Raw genomic sequence first — 20,422 nt, 5'->3', positions numbered from 1 at the left:
TACTGTGACCAGGCCACCAGTACTGTGACCAGGCCACCAGTACTGTGACAGGCCCCCAGTACTGTGACCAGGCCACCAGTACTGTGACCAGGCCACCAGTACTGTGACCAGGCCACGAGTACTGTGACCAGGCCACCAGTACTGTGACCAGGCACCAGTACTGTGACCAGGCCACGAGTACGGTGACCATGGACACCAGTACTGTGACCAGGCTACCACAGTACTGTGACCAGGCCACCAGTACTGTGACCCAAGGCCACAGGTACTGTGACCAGGCCACCAGTACTGTGACCAGGCCACCAGTACCTGTGACCAGGCCACCAGTACGGGGACCCAGAGCCACCAGTACTGTGACCCAGGACCACCAGTACTGTCAACCAGGCCTCCAGTACTGGGACCAGGCCCACCAGTACTGTGACCAGGCCACCAGTACTGTGACCAGGCCACCAGTACTGTGACCAGGCCACAGTACTGTGACCAGGCCACCAGTACTGTGACCAGGCCACCAGTACTGTGACCAGGCCACCAGTACTGTGACCAGGCCACCAGTACTGTGACCAGGCCCACCAGTACTGTGACCAGGCCACCAGTACTGTGACCAGGCCACCAGTACTGTGACCCGGGCCACCAGTACTGTGACCAGGCCACCAGTACTGTGGACCGGCCACCAGTACTGTGACCAGGCCACCAGTACTGTGACCAGGCCACCAGTACTGTGACCAGGCCACCAGTACTGTGACCAGGCCACCAGTACTGTGACCAGGCCACCAGTACTGTGACCAGGCCACGAGTACTGTGACCAGGCCACCAGTACTGTGACCAGGCCACGAGTACTGTGACCAGGCCACCAGTACTGTGACCAGGGCCACCGAGTACTGTGACCAGGTCCACCAGTACTGTGACCAGGGCCACCAGTACTGTGACCAGGCCACCAGTACTGTGACCAGGGCCACCAGTACTTGTGACCAGGCCACCAGTACTGTGACCGGGCCACCAGTAACTGTGACCAGGCCACCAGTACTGTGACCGGGCCACCAGTACTGTGACCAGGCACCAGTACTGTGACCAGGCCACCAGTACTGTGACCAGGCCACCAGTAAAACTGTGACCAGGGCCCAGCCGAGTAACTGTGACCAGGCCCACCAGTAACTGGTGACCGGCCCACCAGTACTGTGACCAGGCCACCAGTACTGTGACCCAGGCCGAGCCAGTACTGTGACCAGGGCCGACCGAGTACTGTGACCAGGCCACCGAGTACTGTGACCAGGGCCAACCAGTACTGTGACCAGGCCACCAGTACTGGTGACCAGGCCACCGAGTAACTGGTGACCAGGCCGACCAGTACTGGTGACAAGGAGCACCAGTACTGTGAGACCAGGCCACCGAGTACTGTGTCTAGACCACAGTACTGTGCACAGTCCACAAGTACTGTGACCTGAGGCCACCAGTACTGTGACCAGGCCACCAGTACTGTGACCAGGCCACCAGTACTGTGACCAGGCCACCAGTACTGTGACCAGGCCACGAGTACTGTGACCAGGCCACCATACTGTGACCAGGCCACCAGTACTGTGACCAGGCCACCAGTACTGTGACCAGGCCACCAGTACTGTGACCAGGCCACCAGTACTGTGACCAGGCCACCAGTACTGTGACCAGGCCACCAGTACTGTGACCAGGCCACCAGTACTGTGACCAGGCCACCAGTACTGTGACCAGGCCACCAGTACTGTGACCAGGCCACCAGTACTGTGACCAGGCCACCAGTACTGTGACCAGGTCACCAGTACTGTGACCAGGCCACCAGTACTGTGACCAGGCCACCAGTACTGTGACCAGGCCACCAGTACTGTGACCAGGTCACCAGTACTGTGACCAGGCCACCAGTACTGTGACCAGGCCACTAGTACTGTGACCAGGCCACCAGTACTGTGACCAGGCCACCAGTACTGTGACCAGGCCACCAGTACTGTGACCAGGCCACCAGTACTGTGACCAGGCCACCAGTACTGTGACCAGGCCACCAGTACTGTGACCAGGCCACCAGTACTGTGACCAGGCCACCAGTACTGTGACCAGGCCACCAGTACTGTGACCAGGCCACCAGTACTGTGACCAGGCCACCAGTACTGTGACCAGGCCACCAGTACTGTGACCAGGCCACCAGTACTGTGACCAGGCCACCAGTACTGTGACCAGGCCACCAGTACTGTGACCAGGCCACCAGTACTGTGACCAGGCCACCAGTACTGTGACCAGGCCACCAGTACTGTGACCAGGCCACGAGTACTGTGACCAGGCCACCAGTACTGTGACCAGGCCACCAGTACTGTGACCAGGCCACGAGTACTGTGACCAGGCCACCAGTACTGTGACCAGGCCACCAGTACTGTGACCAGGCCACCAGTACTGTGACCAGGCCACGAGTACTGTGACCAGGCCACCAGTACTGTGACCAGGCCACCAGTACTGTGACCAGGCCACGAGTACTGTGACCAGGTCACCAGTACTGTGACCAGGCTACCAGTACTGTGACCAGGCCTCCAGTACTGTGACCAGGCCACCAGTACTGTGACCAGGCCACCAGTACTGTGACCAGGCCACCAGTACTGTGACCAGGCCACCAGTACTGTGACCAGGCCACCAGTACTGTGACCAGGCCACCAGTACTGTGACCAGGCCACCAGTACTGTGACCAGGCCACCAGTACTGTGACCAGGCCACCAGTACTGTGACCAGGCCACCAGTACTGTGACCAGGCCACCAGTACTGTGACCGGCCCACCAGTACTGTGACCAGCCCACCAGTACTGTGACCGGGCCACCAGTACTGTGACCAGGCCACCAGTACTGTGACCGGGCCACCAGTACTGTGACCAGGCCACCAGTACTGTGACCGGGCCACCAGTACTGTGACCAGGCCACCAGTACTGTGACCGGGCCACCAGTACTGTGACCAGGCCACCAGTACTGTGACCAGGCCACCAGTACTGTGACCAGGCCACCAGTACTGTGACCGGGCCACGAGTACTGTGACCAGGCCACCAGTACTGTGACCGGGCCACGAGTACTGTGACCAGGCCACCAGTACTGTGACCGGGCCACGAGTACTGTGACCAGGCCACCAGTACTGTGACCGGGCCACCAGTACTGTGACCAGGCCACCAGTACTGTGACCGGGCCACCAGTACTGTGACCAGGCCACCAGTACTGTGACCGGGCCACCAGTACTGTGACCGGGCCACCAGTACTGTGACCGGGCCACCAGTACTGTGACCAGGCCACCAGTACTGTGACCGGGCCACCAGTACTGTGACCAGGCCACCAGTACTGTGACCAGGCCACGAGTACTGTGACCAGGCCACCAGTACTGTGACCGGGCCACGAGTACTGTGACCAGGCCACCAGTACTGTGACCAGGCCACCAGTACTGTGACCAGGCCACCAGTACTGTGACCAGGCCACCAGTTCTGTGACCAGGCCACGAGTACTGTGACCAGGCCACCAGTACTGTGACCAGGCCATCAGTACTGTGACCAGGCCACGAGTACTGTGACCAGGCCACCAGTACTGTGACCAGGCCACCAGTACTGTGACCAGGCCACGAGTACTGTGACCAGGCCACCAGTACTGTGACCAGGCCACCAGTACTGTGACCAGGCCACCAGTACTGTGACCAGGCCACCAGTACTGTGACCAGGCCACCAGTACTGTGACCAGGCCACCAGTACTGTGACCAGGCCACCAGTACTGTGACCAGGCCACCAGTACTGTGACCAGGCCACCAGTACTGTGACCAGGCCACCAGTACTGTGACCAGGCCACCAGTACTGTGACCAGGCCACCAGTACTGTGACCAGGCCACCAGTACTGTGACCAGGCCACCAGTACTGTGACCAGGCCACCAGTACTGTGACCAGGCCACCAGTACTGTGACCAGGCCACCAGTACTGTGACCAGGCCACCAGTACTGTGACCAGGCCACCAGTACTGTGACCAGGCCACCAGTACTGTGACCAGGCCACCAGTACTGTGACCAGGCCACCAGTACTGTGACCAGGCCACCAGTACTGTGACCAGGCCACCAGTACTGTGACCAGGCCACCAGTACTGTGACCAGGCCACCAGTACTGTGACCAGGCCACCAGTACTGTGGCCAGGCCACCAGTACTGTGGCCAGGCCACCAGTACTGTGACCAGGCCACCAGTACTGTGACCAGGCCACCAGTACTGTGACCAGGCCACCAGTACTGTGACCAGGCCACCAGTACTGTGACCAGGCCACCAGTACTGTGACCAGGCCACCAGTACTGTGACCAGGCCACCAGTACTGTGGCCAGGCCACCAGTACTGTGGCCAGGCCACCAGTACTGTGGCCAGGCCACCAGTACTGTGACCAGGCCACCAGTACTGTGGCCAGGCCACCAGTACTGTGACCAGGCCACCAGTACTGTGACCAGGCCACCAGTACTGTGACCAGGCCACCAGTACTGTGACCAGGCCACCAGTACTGTGACCAGGCCACCAGTACTGTGACCAGGCCACCAGTACTGTGACCAGGCCACAGTACTGTGACCAGGCCACCAGTACTGTGACCAGGCCACCAGTACTGTGACCAGGCCACCAGTACTGTGACCAGGCCACCAGTACTGTGACCAGGCCACCAGTACTGTGACCAGGCCACCACAGTACTGTGACCAGGCCACCAGTACTGTGACCAGGCCACCAGTACTGTGACCAGGCCACCAGTACTGTGGCCAGGCCACCAGTACTGTGGCCAGGCCACCAGTACTGTGACCAGGCCACCAGTACTGTGACCAGGCCACCAGTACTGTGACCAGGCCACCAGTACTGTGACCAGACCACCAGTACTGTGACCAGGCCACCAGTACTGTGACCAGGCCACCAGTACTGTGACCAGGCCACCAGTACTGTGACCAGGCCATCAGTACTGTGACCAGGCCACCAGTACTGTGACCAGGCCACCAGTACTGTGACCAGGCCACCAGTACTGTGACCAGACCACCAGTACTGTGACCAGGCCACCAGTACTGTGACCAGGCCACCAGTACTGTGACCAGGCCACCAGTACTGTGACCAGGCCACAGTACTGTGACCAGGCCACAGTACTGTGACCAGGCCACCAGTACTGTGACCAGGCCACCAGTACTGTGACCAGGCCACCAGTACTGTGACCAGGCCACCAGTACTGTGACCAGGCCACCAGTACTGTGACCAGGCCACCAGTACTGTGACCAGGCCACCAGTACTGTGACCAGGCCACCAGTACTGTGACCAGGCCACCAGTACTGTGACCAGGCCACGAGTACTGTGACCAGGCCACCAGTACTGTGACCAGGCCACCAGTACTGTGACCAGGCCACCAGTACTGTGACCAGGCCACCAGTACTGTGACCAGGCCACCAGTACTGTGACCAGGCCACCAGTACTGTGACCGGGCCACCAGTACTGTGACCAGGCCACCAGTACTGTGACCGGGCCACCAGTACTGTGACCAGGCCACCAGTACTGTGACCAGGCCACCAGTACTGTGACCAGGCCACCAGTACTGTGACCAGGCCACCAGTACTGTGACCAGGCCACCAGTACTGTGACCAGGCCACGAGTACTGTGACCAGGCCACCAGTACTGTGACCGGGCCACCAGTACTGTGACCAGGCCACGAGTACTGTGACCAGGCCACCAGTACTGTGACCGGGCCACGAGTACTGTGACCAGGCCACCAGTACTGTGACCAGGCCACCAGTACTGTGACCAGGCCACCAGTACTGTGACCAGGCCACGAGTACTGTGACCAGGCCACCAGTACTGTGACCAGGCCACCAGTACTGTGACCAGGCCACGAGTACTGTGACCAGGCCACCAGTACTGTGACCAGGCCACCAGTACTGTGACCAGGCCACCAGTACTGTGACCAGGCCACCAGTACTGTGACCAGGCCACCAGTACTGTGACCAGGCCACGAGTACTGTGACCAGGCCACCAGTACTGTGACCAGGCCACCAGTACTGTGACCAGGCCACCAGTACTGTGACCAGGCCACCAGTACTGTGACCAGGCCACCAGTACTGTGACCAGGCCACCAGTACTGTGACCAGGCCACCAGTACTGTGACCAGGCCACCAGTACTGTGACCAGGCCACCAGTACTGTGACCAGGCCACCAGTACTGTGACCAGGCCCCAGTACTGTGACCAGGCCACCAGTACTGTGACCAGGCCACCAGTACTGTGACCAGGTCACCAGTACTGTGACCAGCCACCAGTACTGTGACCAGGCCACCAGTACTGTGACCAGGCCACCAGTACTGTGACCAGGTCACCAGTACTGTGACCAGGCCACCAGTACTGTGACCAGGCCACTAGTACTGTGACCAGGCCACCAGTACTGTGACCAGGCCACCAGTACTGTGACCAGGCCACCAGTACTGTGACCAGGCCACCAGTACTTGACCAGGCCACCAGTACTGTGACCAGGCCACCAGTACTGTGACCAGGCCACCAGTACTGTGACCAGGCCACCAGTACTGTGACCAGGCCACCAGTACTGTGACCAGGCCACCAGTACTGTGACCAGGCCACCAGTACTGTGACCAGGCCACCGTACTGTGACCAGGCCAACCCGTACTGGACCAGGCCACCAGTACACTGGTGACCAGGCCACCAGTACATGTGACCAGGCCACCAGTTACTGTGACCCAGGCCACCAGTACTGTGACCAGGCCACCAGTACTGTGACCAGGCCACCAGTACTGTGGACCAGGCCACCAGTACTGTGACCAGGCCACCGTCCCTGTGACCGGCCCACCAGTACTGTGACCAGGCCACCAGTACTTGACAGGCCACCAGTTACTGTGGACCAGGCCACCAGTACTGTGACCAGGCCACCAGTACCTGTGACCAGGCCACCAGTACTGTGAACCAGGCCCACCAGTACTTTGACCAGGCCACCAGTACTGTGACCAGGCCACCAGTCCTGTGACCAGACCACCAGTACCTGTGGACCAGTCCACCCAGTACTGTGACCAGGCCACCAGTACGTTGACCAGGCCCACCAGTACTGTGGACCAGGCCCATCAGTACTGTGACCAGGCCCACCAGTACTGTGACCAGGCCCAGTACTGTGACCAGGCACCAGTACTGTGACCAGGCCACAGTACTGTGGCCAAGACCACCAGTCTGTGACCAGGCCACCAGTACTGTGACCAGGCCACCAGTACTGTGACCAGGCCAACCAGTACTGTGGCCAGGCCACCAGTACTGTGACCAGGCCACCAGTACTGTGACCAGGCCACCAGTACTGTGACCAGGCCACCAGTACTGTGACCAGGCCACCAGTACTGTGACCAGGCCACCAGTACTGTGACCAGGCCACCAGTACTGTGACCAGGCCACCAGTACTGTGACCAGGCCACCAGTACTGTGACCAGGCCACCAGTACTGTGACCAGGCCACCAGTACTGTGACCAGGCCACCAGTACTGTGACCAGGCCACCAGTACTGTGACCAGGCCACCAGTACTGTGACCAGGCCACCAGTACTGTGACCAGGCCACCAGTACTGTGACCAGGCCACCAGTACTGTGACCAGGCCCACCAGTACTGTGACCAGGGCCACCAGTACTGTGACCAGGCCACCAGTACTGTGACCAGGCCACCAGTACTGTGACCAGGCCACCAGTACTGTGACCAGGCCACCAGTACTGTGACCAGGCCACCAGTACTGTGACCAGGCCACCAGTACTGTGACCAGGCCACCAGTACTGTGACCAGGCCACCAGTACTGTGACCAGGCCACCAGTACTGTGACCAGGCCACCAGTACTGTGACCCGGCCACCAGTACTGTGACCAGGCCACCAGTACTGTGACCAGGCCACCAGTACTGTGACCAGGCCACCAGTACTGTGACCAGGCCACCAGTACTGTGACCGAGGCCACCAGTACTGTGACCAGGCCACCAGTACTGTGACCAGGCCACCAGTACTGTGACCAGGCCCACCAGTACTGTGACCAGGCCACCCAGTACTGTGACCAGGCCACCAGTACTGTGACCAGGCCACCAGTACTGGTGACCAGGCCACCAGTACTGTGACCAGGCACGAGTACTGTGACCAGGCCACCAGTACTGTGGACCAGGGCCACCAGTACTGTGACCCAGGCCACCAGTACTGTGACCAGGCCACCAGTACTGTGACCAGGGCCACCGAGTACTGTGACCAGGGCCCACCAGTACTGTGACCAGGCCACCAGTACTGTGACCAGGCCACGAGTACTGTGACCAGGCCACCAGTACTGTGACCAGGCCACCAGTACTGTGACCAGGCCACGAGTACTGTGACCAGGCCACCAGTACTGTGACCAGGCCACCAGTACTGTGACCAGGCCACCAGTACTGTGACCAGGCCACCAGTACTGTGACCAGGCCACCAGTACTGTGACCAGGCCACCAGTACTGTGACCAGGCCACCAGTACTGTGACCAGGCCACCAGTACTGTGACCAGGCCACCAGTACTGTGACCAGGCCACCAGTACTGTGACCAGGCCACCAGTACTGTGACCAGGCCACCAGTACTGTGACCAGGCCACCAGTACTGTGACCAGGCCACCAGTACTGTGACCAGGCCACCAGTACTGTGACCAGGCCACCAGTACTGTGACCAGGCCACCAGTACTGTGACCAGGCCACCAGTACTGTGACCAGGCCACCAGTACTGTGACCAGGCCACCAGTACTGTGACCAGGCCACCAGTACTGTGACCAGGCCACCAGTACTGTGACCAGGCCACCAGTACTGTGGCCAGGCCACCAGTACTGTGGCCAGGCCACCAGTACTGTGACCAGGCCACCAGTACTGTGACCAGGCCACCAGTACTGTGACCAGGCCACCAGTACTGTGACCAGGCCACCAGTACTGTGACCAGGCCACCAGTACTGTGACCAGGCCACCAGTACTGTGACCAGGCCACCAGTACTGTGGCCAGGCCACCAGTACTGTGGCCAGGCCACCAGTACTGTGGCCAGGCCACCAGTACTGTGACCAGGCCACCAGTACTGTGGCCAGCCACCAGTACTGTGACCAGGCCACCAGTACTGTGACCAGGCCACCAGTACTGTGACCAGGCCACCAGTACTGTGACCAGGCCACCAGTACTGTGACCAGGCCACCAGTACTGTGACCAGGCCACCAGTACTGTGACCAGGCCACCAGTACTGTGACCAGGCCACCAGTACTGTGACCAGGCCACCAGTACTGTGACCAGGCCACCAGTACTGTGACCAGGCCACCAGTACTGTGACCAGGCCACCAGTACTGTGACCAGGCCACCAGTACTGTGACCAGCCACCAGTACTGTGACCAGGCCACCAGTACTGTGACCAGGCCCCAGTACTGTGGCCAGGCCACCAGTACTGTGACCAGGCCACCAGTACTGTGACCAGGCCACCAGTACTGTGACCAGGCCACCAGTACTGTGACCAGACCACCAGTACTGTGACCAGGCCACCAGTACTGTGACCAGGCCACCAGTACTGTGACCAGGCCACCAGTACTGTGACCAGGCCATCAGTACTGTGACCAGGCCACCAGTACTGTGACCAGGCCACCAGTACTGTGACCAGGCCACCAGTACTGTGACCAGACCACCAGTACTGTGACCAGGCCACCAGTACTGTGACCAGGCCACCAGTACTGTGACCAGGCCACCAGTACTGTGACCAGGCCACCAGTACTGTGACCAGGCCACCAGTACTGTGACCAGGCCACCAGTACTGTGACCAGGCCACCAGTACTGTGACCAGGCCACCAGTACTGTGACCAGGCCACCAGTACTGTGACCAGGCCACCAGTACTGTGACCAGGCCACCAGTACTGTGGACCAGGCCACCAGTACTGTGACCAGGCCACCAGTACTGTGACCAGGCCCACCAGTACTGTGACCAGGCCACCAGTACTGTGACCAGGCCACCAGTACTGTGACCAGGCCACCAGTACTGTGACCAGGCCACCAGTACTGTGACCAGGCCACCAGTACTGTGACCAGGCCACCAGTACTGTGACCAGGCCACCAGTACTGTGACCAGGCCACCAGTACTGTGACCAGACCACCAGTACTGTGACCAGGCCACCAGTACTGTGACCAGGCCACCAGTACTGTGACCAGGCCACCAGTACTGTGACCAGGCCACCAGTACTGTGACCAGGCCACCAGTACTGTGACCAGGCCACCAGTACTGTGACCAGACCACCAGTACTGTCACCAGGCCACCAGTACTGTGACCAGGCCACCAGTACTGCTCTGGTGATGGTAATCTGACCACAACCACTGTTAAACACTGCCCTTAGGGAAGCCACCTTGGAAGCCCTTAGGGAAGCCACCATGGAAGCCCTTTGGGAAGCCACCATGGAAGCCCTTTGGGAAGCCACCATGGAAGCCCTTAGGGAAGCCCTTTGGAAGCCCTTAGGAAGCCACAATGGAAGCCCTTTGGAAGCCACCTTGGAAGCCCTCAGGAAGCCACCTTGGAAGCCCTCAGGAAGTCACCTTGGAAACCCTCAGGAAGCCACCATGGAAGCTCTAGGAAGCCCTTTGGAAGCCCTTAGGAAGCCACAATGGAAGCCCTTTGGAAGCCACCTTGGAAGCCCTCAGGAAGCCACCTTGGAAGCCCTCAGGAAGCCACCTTAGAAGCCCTCAGGGAAGCCACAATGGAACCTCTAGGAAGCCCTTTGGAAGCCCTTAGCAAGCCACAATGGAAGCCCTTTGGAAGCCACCTTGGAAGCCCTCAGGAAGTCACCTTGGAAGCCCTCAGGAAGCCACCTTGGAAGCCCTCAGGAAGCCACCTTGGAAGCCCTTTGGAAGCCACCTTGGAAGCCCTCAGGAAGCCACCTTGGAAGCCCTTTGGAAGCCACCTTGGAAGCCCTCAGGAAGCCACCTTGGAAGCCCTCAGGAAGCCACCTTGGAAGCCCTTAGGGAAGCCACAATGGAAGCTCTAGGAAGCCCTTAGGGAAGCCACAATGAAAGCTCTAGGAAGCCCTTTGGAAGCCCTTTGGAAGCCACAATTGAAGCCCTTTGAAAGCCACCTTGGAAGCCCTCAGGAAGCCACCTTGGAAGCCCTCAGGAAGCCACCTTGGAAGCCCTCAGGAAGTCACCTTGGAAGCCCTCAGGCAGCCCCCTTGGAAACCCTCAGGAAGCCACCGTGGAAGCCCTCAGGAAACCACCTTGGATGCCCTCAGGAAGCCACCTTGGAAGTCCTTAGGGAAGCCACCATGGAAGCCCTTAAGAAAGCCTCCATGGAAGCCCTTTGAGAAGCCAACATGGAAGCCCTTAGGAAAGCCTCCATGGAAGCCCTTAGGGAAGCCTCCATGGAAGCCCTTAGGGAAGCCAACATGGAAGCCCTTAGGGAAGCCAACATGGAAGCCGTAGGGAAGCCCCCTTGAAAGCCCTAGGAAGCCACCTAGGAAGCCAACATGGAAGCCCTTAGGAAGCCATCTTGAAAGCCCTAGGAAGTCACTTTGGAAGCTTTAGGAAGCCAACTTAAAAGCCCTAAGGAAGTCCTTAGGAAGCTACATTGGAAGCCCTAGGAAGCCACCTTGGAAGCTACATTGGAAGCTACCTTGGAAGCTACATTGGAAGCCACCTTGGGAGCCGTAAGGAAGCCACCTTGGAAGCCCTAGGAAGCCACCTTGGAAGCCTTAGGAAGCCAACTTGGAAGCCCTTAGAAAGCCACCTTGGAAGCCCTAGGTAAGCCACCTAGAAAGCCAACTTGGAAGCCCTAGGAAGCCACCTTGGAAGCTGCATTGGAAGCCACCTTGGAAGCTACATTGGAAGCCACCTTGGAAGCCCTAAGGAAGCCACCTTGGAAGCCCTTAGGAAGCTACATTGGAAGCCACCTAGGAAGCCACCTTGGAAGCCCTTAGGAAGCTACATTGGAAGCCACCTTGGAAGCCACCTAGGAAGCCACCTAGGAAGCCACCTAGGAAGCCACCTAGGAAGCCACCCAGGAAGCCACCTAGGAAGCCACCCAGGAAGCCACCCCGGAAGCCACCTTGGAAGCCACCCAGGAAGCCACCCAGGAAGCCACCTAGGAAGCCACCCAGGAAGCCACCCAGGAAGCCACCTAGGAAGCCACCCAGGAAGCCACCTTGGAAGCCACCTAGGAAGCCATCCAGGAAGCCACCTAGGAAGCCACCCAGGAAGCCACCTAGGAAGCCACCTAGGAAGTCACCCAGGAAGCCACCCAGGAAGCCACCCACGAAGCCACCCAGGAAGCCACCTAGGAAGCCACCTAGGAAGCCACCCAGGAAGCCACCTAGGAAGCCACCCAGGAAGCCACCTAGGAAGCGACCCAGGAAGCCACCCCGGAAGCCACCTTGGAAGCCACCCAGGAAGCCACCCAGGATGCCACCTAGGAAGCCACCCAGGAAGCCACCCAGGAAGCCACCTTGGAAGCCACCTAGGAAGCCACCCAGGAAGCCACCTAGGAAGCCACCCAGGAAGCCACCTAGGAAGCCACCTTGGAAGCCACCCAGGAAGCCACCTAGGAAGCCACCCAGGAAGCCACCTAGGAAGCCACCCAGGAAGCCACCCAGGAAGCCACCTAGGAAGCCACCCAGGAAGCCACCCAGGAAGCCACCGAGGAAGCCACCTAGGAAGCCACCTTGGAAGCCACCTAGGAAGCCACCTTGGAAGCTACATTGGAAGCCACCTTGGAAGCCACCCAGGAAGCCACCTTGGAAGCCACCCAGGAAGCCACCTTGGAAGCCACCTAGGAAGCCACCTTGGAAGCCCTTAGGAAGCTACATTGGAAGCCACCTTGGAAGCCACCTTGGAAGCCACCTAGGAAGTCACCCAGGAAGCCACCTAGGAAGCCACCATGGAATCCCTTAGGAAGCTATATTGGAAGCCTCCTTGGAAGCCCTTAGGAAGCTACATTGGAAGCCACCTAGGAAGCCACCCAGGAAGCCACCCAGGAAGCCACCCAGGAAGCCACCCAGGAAGCCACCCAGGAAGCCACCCAGGAAGCCACCCAGGAAGCCACCCAGGAAGCCACCCAGGAAGCCACCCAGGACGCCACCCAGGAAGCCACCCAGGAAGCCACCCAGGAAGCCACACAGGAAGCCACCCAGGAAGCCACCCAGGAAGCCACCCAGGAAGCCACACAGGAAGCCACCCAGGAAGCCACCCAGGAAGCCACCCAGGAAGCCACCCAGGAAGCCACCCAGGAAGCCACCCAGGAAGCCACCCAGGAAGCCACCCAGGAAGCCACCCAGGACGCCACCCAGGAAGCCACCCAGGAAGCCACCCAGGAAGCCACCCAGGAAGCCACACAGGAAGCCACCCAGGAAGCCACCAGGAAGCCACACAGGAAGCCACCCAGGAAGCCACCCAGGAAGCCACCCAGGAAGCCACCCAGGACGCCACCCAGGAAGCCACCAGGACGCCACCCAGGAAGCCACCCAGGAAGCCACCCAGGAAGCCACACAGGAAGCCACCCAGGAAGCCACCCAGGAAGCCACCCAGGAAGCCACACAGGAAGCCACCCAGGAAGCCACCCAGGAAGCCACCCAGGAAGCCACACAGGAAGCCACCCAGGAAGCCACACAGGAAGCCACCCAGGAAGCCACCCAGGAAGCCACCCAGGAAGCCACCCAGGAAGCCACCTAGGAAGCCACCCAGGAAGCCACACAGGAAGCCACCCAGGAAGCCACCCAGGAAGCCACCCAGGAAGCCACCTAGGAAGCCACCTAGGAAGCCACCCAGGAAGCCACACAGGAAGCCACCCAGGAAGCCACCCAGGAAGCCACCCAGGAAGCCACCTAGGAAGCCACCTAGGAAGCCACCCAGGAAGCCACCCAGGAAGCCACCTAGGAAGCCACCCAGGAAGCCACCTAGGAAGCCACCTAGGAAGCCACCCAGGAAGCCACCCAGGAAGCCACCCAGGAAGCCACCCAGGAAGCCACCCAGGAAGCCACACAGGAAGCCACCCAGGAAGCCACCCAGGAAGCCACCCAGGAAGCCACCCAGGAAGCCACCCAGGAAGCCACCCAGGAAGCCACCCAGGAAGCCACCCAGGAAGCCACCCAGGAAGCCACCCAGGAAGCCACCCAGGAAGCCACCCAGGAAGCCACCCAGGAAGCCACCCAGGACGCCACCCAGGAAGCCACCCAGGAAGCCACCCAGGAAGCCACCCAGGAAGCCACCCAGGAAGCCACCTAGGAAGCCACCCAGGAAGCCACCCAGGAAGCCACCCAGGAAGCCACCCAGGAAGCCACCCAGGAAGCCACCCAGGAAGCCACCCAGGAAGCCACCCAGGAAGCCACCCAGGAAGCCACCCAGGACGCCACCCAGGAAGCCACCCAGGAAGCCACCCAGGAAGCCACCCAGGAAGCCACCCAGGAAGCCACCTAGGAAGCCACACAGGAAGCCACCCAGGAAGCCACCCAGGAAGCCACCCAGGAAGCCACCCAGGAAGCCACCCAGGAAGCCACCCAGGAAGCCACCCAGGAAGCCACCCAGGACGCCACCCAGGAAGCCACCCAGGAAGCCACCCAGGAAGCCACCCAGGAAGCCACCCAGGAAGCCACCTAGGAAGCCACACAGGAAGCCACCCAGGAAGCCACCCAGGAAGCCACCTAGGAAGCCACACAGGAAGCCACCCAGGAAGCCACCCAGGAAGCCACCTAGGAAGCCACCCAGGAAGCCACCCAGGAAGCCACCTAGGAAGCCACCTAGGAAGCCACCTAGGAAGCCACCCAGGAAGCCACCCAGGAAGCCACCTAGGAAGCCACCTAGGAAGCCACCCAGGAAGCCACCCAGGAAGCCACCCAGGAAGCCACCCAGGAAGCCACCTTGCTCTTATATAACACACCAGCAAACACTGCATCAACCCGAAGATATATTTCCAGACCTCAGACAACCACTGGTGGCAAGTCACCAGTGCTTTACCCTCAGTACCTTGCCTAGAGGTTACATTGAGGAGATTTCGGGACTTAGCCACCCCGCGGCCCGGTCGTCGACCAGGCCTCCTCGTTGCTGGACTGGTCAACCAGGCCTCTTCGTTGCTGGACTGGTCAACCAGGCTGTTGGACGCAGTCTGACGTATGAAGCATAGCCTGGTTGATCAGGTATCCTTTGGAGGTGTTTATCCAGTTCTCTCTTGAACACTGTGAGGGGTCGGCCAGTTATGTCCCTTATGTGTAGTGGAAGCGTGTTGAACAGTCTCGGGCCTCTGATGTTGATAGTTCTCTCTTGAACACTGTGAGGGGTCGGCCAGTTATGCCCCTTATGTGTAGTGGAAGCGTGTTGAACAGTCTCGGGCCTCTGATGTTGATAGTTCTCTCTTGAACACTGTGAGGGGTCGGCCAGTTATGCCCCTTATGTGTAGTGGAAGCGTGTTGAACAGTCTCGGGCCTCTGATGTTGATAGTTCTCTCTTGAACACTGTGAGGGGTCGGCCAGTTATGCCCCTTATGTGTAGTGGAAGCGTGTTGAACAGTCTCGGGCCTCTGATGTTGATAGTTCTCTCTTGAACACTGTGAGGGGTCGGCCAGTTATGTCCCTTATGTGTAGTGGAAGCGTGTTGAACAGTCTCGGACCTCTGATGTTTATAGTTCTCTCTTGAACACTGTGAGGGGTCGGCCAGTTATGCCCCTTATGTGTAGTGGAAGCGTGTTGAACAGTCTCGGGCCTCTGATGTTGATAGTTCTCTCTTGAACACTGTGAGGGGTCGGCCAGTTATGTCCCTTATGTGTAGTGGAAGCGTGTTGAACAGTCTCGGGCCTCTGATGTTGATAGTTCTCTCTTGAACACTGTGAGGGGTCGGCCAGTTATGCCCCTTATGTGTAGTGGAAGCGTGTTGAACAGTCTCGGGCCTCTGATGTTGATAGTTCTCTCTTGAACACTGTGAGGGGTCGGCCAGTTATGCCCCTTATGTGTAGTGGAAGCGTGTTGAACAGTCTCGGGCCTCTGATGTTGATAGTTCTCTCTTGAACACTGTGAGGGGTCGGCCAGTTATGCCCCTTATGTGTAGTGGAAGCGTGTTGAACAGTCTCGGGCCTCTGATGTTGATAGTTCTCTCTTGAACACTGTGAGGGGTCGGCCAGTTATGCCCCTTATGTGTAGTGGAAGCGTGTTGAACAGTCTCGGGCCTCTGATGTTGATAGTTCTCTCTCAGAGTACCTGTTGCACCTCTGCTCTTCAACGGGGGTATTCTGCACATCCTGCCATGCCTTCTGCATGGTCTCTTGTGGTGTTATTTCTGTGTTCCACGTGTAAATTATTATGTATCTCTCTCGCCTGCGCTCAAGAGAATGCAGAGTTTTTAAGAGTTTTGTCATAGCTCTTTAAATTATTTACTAGAACTTAACAACTTGGACTTGGAGAGGCCCTGGCAACTCCAGCTACTCTTTCGAAACCCGTAGATCTTTCCTTAATCCTTATGTCTATTTACACTTACTGAACAGTTTATCAGTTCCGAAGCACTTCGAGGCTGCTTATAAACATGACAAATAATAAGAGCCTTGTGTTGTAAACAAGCTGGAACACTGTTTAATAAATGTTAAGAAAGCCCCCATGATTGTGGAAAGATATACAGGCTTCGCAAGTGGATGGGGTGAATGCTTGTTGGATCTCGCTCCGGGTCAGTGGAGCGCTTGATTGGCACTTCAGCTGCCATTGTTCCTCCTCGCAGCCTCCTGCGGCACGTTATTGAGGCACTGTGCCACTGCCACCAGGATCTAATTCAATCTGGCGCTCTGCTTTGAAAATCTAATTCAAATACACACTCTGCTTTGAAGAGGTAATTTAAAGTGGCTCTATTTTGAAGCTCTAATTCAGACTGGCACTCTGCTTTGTCGACCCCTGGTCCTGCCCCTCGTGTGTGTGTGCGTGTGTGTGTGTGTGTGTGTGTGTGTGTGTGTGTGTGTGTGTGTGTGTGTGTGTGTGTGTGTGTGTGTGTGTGTGTGTGTGTGTGTGTGTGTGTGTGTGTGTGTGTGTGTGTGTGCGTGTGTGTGTGTGTGTGTGTGTGTGTGTGTGTGTGTGTGTGTGTGTGTGTGTGTGTGTGTGTGTGTGTGTGTGTGTGTGTGTGTGTGTGTGTGTGTGTGTGTGTGTACTCACCTAGTTGTGCTTGCGGGGGTTGAGCTTTGTCTCTTTGGCCCCGCCTCTCAACTGTCAATCAACTGGTGTACAGATTCCTGAGCCTACTGGGCTCTATCATATCTATATTTGAAACTGTGTGGAGTCAGCCTCCACCACATCACTTCCTAATGCATTCCATTAATTAACTACTCTGACACTGAAAAATTCTTTCTAACGACCCTGTAGCTCATTTGGGTACTAAGTTTCCACCTGTGTCCCCTTGTTCGTGTCCCTCCCGTGCTGAAGAGTTTGTCTTTGTCCACCCTGTCAATTCCCCTGAGAATTTTGTAGGTAGTTATCATGTCTCCCCTTACTCTTCTGTTTTCCACGGACGTGAGGTTCAGCTTCTAATTTAGCCTTTTCTCGTAGCTCATTCCTCTCAATTCCGGGACGAGTCTGGTGGCGTACCTCTGAATCTTCTCTAACTTCGACTTGTATTTAACTAGGTATGGACTCCAGGCTGGAACTGCATATTCCAGGATTGGTTTGACATAAGTGATATACAAGGTCCTGAACGATTCCTTACACAAGTTTCTAAAGGCAGTTCTTATGTTGGCCAGCCTAGCATATGCCGCTGATGAAATCCTTTTGATGTGGCCTCTGAGGACAGGTTCGGTGTGATATCAACCCCCAGATCTTTCTCTCTATTTAACTCTTGCAGGATTTCACCTCCTAGATGGTACCTTGTGTTCAGCCTTCTGCTCCATTCGCCTAATTTCATTACTTTACACTTTCCTGAGTTGAACTTTAGCAGCCATTTTCTAGACCATTCCTCCAGTTTGTCCAGGTCATCCTGTAGTCTCTGTCTATCTGCATCTGTCTTGTCTCTTCTCATAATTTTTGCATCATCAACAAACATTGAGAGGAACGAGTCTATACCCTCTGGAAGATCGTTTACATATATTAGAAACAGGATGGGACCAGGTACTGAGCCTTGTGGGACTCCGCTGGTGACTTCTCGCCACTCTGATGTCTCCCCCCCCCCTCACCGTTACTCGCTGTTTCCTGTTACTTAAATACTCCCTTATCCTTATCTTCCCTTTTACTCCTGCCTGTTGCTCTAACTTTTTTAACAGCTTTTTATGGGGTACTGTGTCAAAGGCTTTCTGGCAGTCCAGGAAAATGCAGTCGGCCCAACCTTTCTCTTTCCTGCTTAATTTTTGTTGCCTGGTCATATAATTCTATTAAACCTGTGAGGCACGATTTACCATCTCTGAACCCATGTTGGTGGTGCGTTACAAAGCTATTTCCCTCCAGATGCTCTACGAGCCTTTTCCTCACGATCTTCTCCATCACCTTGCATGGGATACAAGTTAGGGAAACTGGCCTGTAGTTCAGTGCCTCCTGCCTGTCACCCTTCTTGTATATTGGGACTACGTTAGCTGTCTTCCAACTTTCCGGTTGTGTTACGAACACGATTCCATCGTCGGAGCACGGAGCAGCGACGTCAGTGCCATCTATGAGTCCGCTCCCGAAATCCCCCACAAAATACACGACGCCATCTAGTGGGGACAGAATTATACCAGCAAGAGGCGCTAGATTCCTGACCTAGTCAGCTCGAGACTAGGACTACGAGACTAACTACTAACAAACTAATGTTTATTTTTTGTTTTGTATTCCCCCTCCCCCCCCACAAACACACCCAGGAAGCAGCACCGTAACAGCTGTCTAACTCCCAGGTACCTATTTACTGCTAGGTAACAGGCGCATCAGGGTGAAAGAAACTTTGCCCATTTGTTTCTGCCTGGTCCAGGAATCTAACCTGGGCCACAGAATTACGAGACCTGCGCGCTGTCCACTCAGCTACCAGACCCCAAGTGTGTGTGTGTGTGTGTGTGTGTGTGTGTATGTGTGTGAGAGTGCGTGTACTCACCTATTTGTGTCTGCAGGATCGAGCATTAACTCTTGGATCCCGCCTTTCAAGCATCGGTTGTTTACAGCAATGACTCTGGTCCTATTTCTCTATCATACCTAGTTTTAAAATTATGAACAGTATTTGCTTCCACAACCTGTTCCTGAAGTGCATTCCATTTTTCCACTACTCTCACGCTAAAAGAAAACTTCCTAACATCTCTGTGACTCATCTGAGTTTCCAGCTTCCACCCATGTCCCCTCGTTCTATTACTATTCCGTGTGAACATTTCGTCTATGTCCACTCTGTCAATCACCCTGAGTATTTTATACGTTCCTATCATGTGCCCCCTTTCCCTTCTTTTTTCTAGTGTCGTAAGGCACAGTTCCTACATGCGCTCCTCATACCCCATCCCTCGTAACTCTGGGACGAGTCTCATTGCAAGCCTCTGAACCTTTTCCACTTTCCTTATATGCTTCTTCAGATGGGGACTCCATGATGAGGCGGCATACTCTAAGACTGGCCTCACGTAGGCAGTATAAAGCACCCTAAATGCCTCCTTACTTAGGTTTCTGTATGATGTTCTAACTTTTGCCAGTATAGAGTACGCTGCTGTCGTTATCCTATTTATATGTGCTTCAGGAGTTAGATTAGGTGTTACGTCCACCCCCAGGTCTCTTTCACGCGTCGTCACAGGTAGGCAGTTCCCCTTCATTGTGTACTGTCCCTTTGGTCTCCTATCACCTAGTCCCATTTCCATAACTTTACATTTGCTCGTGTTGAACTCCAGTAGGCATTTCTCTGACCATCTCTGCAACCTGTTCAGGTCCTCTAGGAGGATCCTGCAATCCTCATCTGTCACAACTCTTCTCATCAACTTTGCGTCATCCGCAAACATCGAGATGTAAGACTATACTCATGTAAACATGTCGTTAACATATATTAGAAATAGAATTGGTCCCAGCACCTATCCGTGAGGTACTCCACTCGTTACTGTTCGCCAGTCCGACTTCTCGCCCCTTACCGTAATTCTTTGGCTCCTTCCTGTTAGGTAGTTCCTTATCCATGCTATGGCCTTTCCTCCCACTCCCGCCTGCCTCTCGAGTTTGAACAGCAGTCTGATGTGCAGTACTGTATCAAAGGCTTTTTGGCAGTCCAGAAATATGCAGTCTGCCCAACCATCTCTGTCCTGTTTTATCCTCATTATTTTATCATTGAATTCCAAAAGGTTTGTTAGGTACGATTTCGCTTTCCAGAACCCATGTTGGTGTTTGTTCACAAACTTAACGTTCTCCAGCTGTACAACCAGTTGTAGCCTAATTATCCTTTCAAGTATTTTACAGGGGATACTTATCAGTGATACAGGTCTATAGTTAAGTGCCTCCTCCCTATCGCCTTTCTTGAAAATCGGTACGACATTTGC

General features: G+C 56.7%; 1 protein-coding gene across 1 annotated transcript in view; it reads right to left on the bottom strand.

The window, feature by feature from the left end:
- Nucleotides 1-11,903: 11,903 nt before the first annotated feature.
- LOC123750439 (uncharacterized) overlaps nt 11,904-20,422 on the bottom strand; it is an 8,841-nt gene continuing 322 nt past the window's right edge. The window contains exons 2-3 of the mRNA XM_069340001.1: nt 13,435-14,867; nt 11,904-12,809 (exon numbers count right to left, since the gene is read on the bottom strand). Coding sequence (XP_069196102.1) covers nt 11,904-12,809; nt 13,435-14,867 — 2,339 coding nt within the window. The remainder of the gene's footprint in view (nt 12,810-13,434; nt 14,868-20,422) is intronic.

This window comes from Procambarus clarkii, chromosome 43, assembly GCF_040958095.1.
Source record: "Procambarus clarkii isolate CNS0578487 chromosome 43, FALCON_Pclarkii_2.0, whole genome shotgun sequence".
NCBI lineage: Eukaryota > Metazoa > Arthropoda > Malacostraca > Decapoda > Cambaridae > Procambarus > Procambarus clarkii.
The sequence above is the reverse complement of the archived record's forward strand: the minus strand, read 5'-3'. Positions and strand labels throughout refer to the sequence as shown.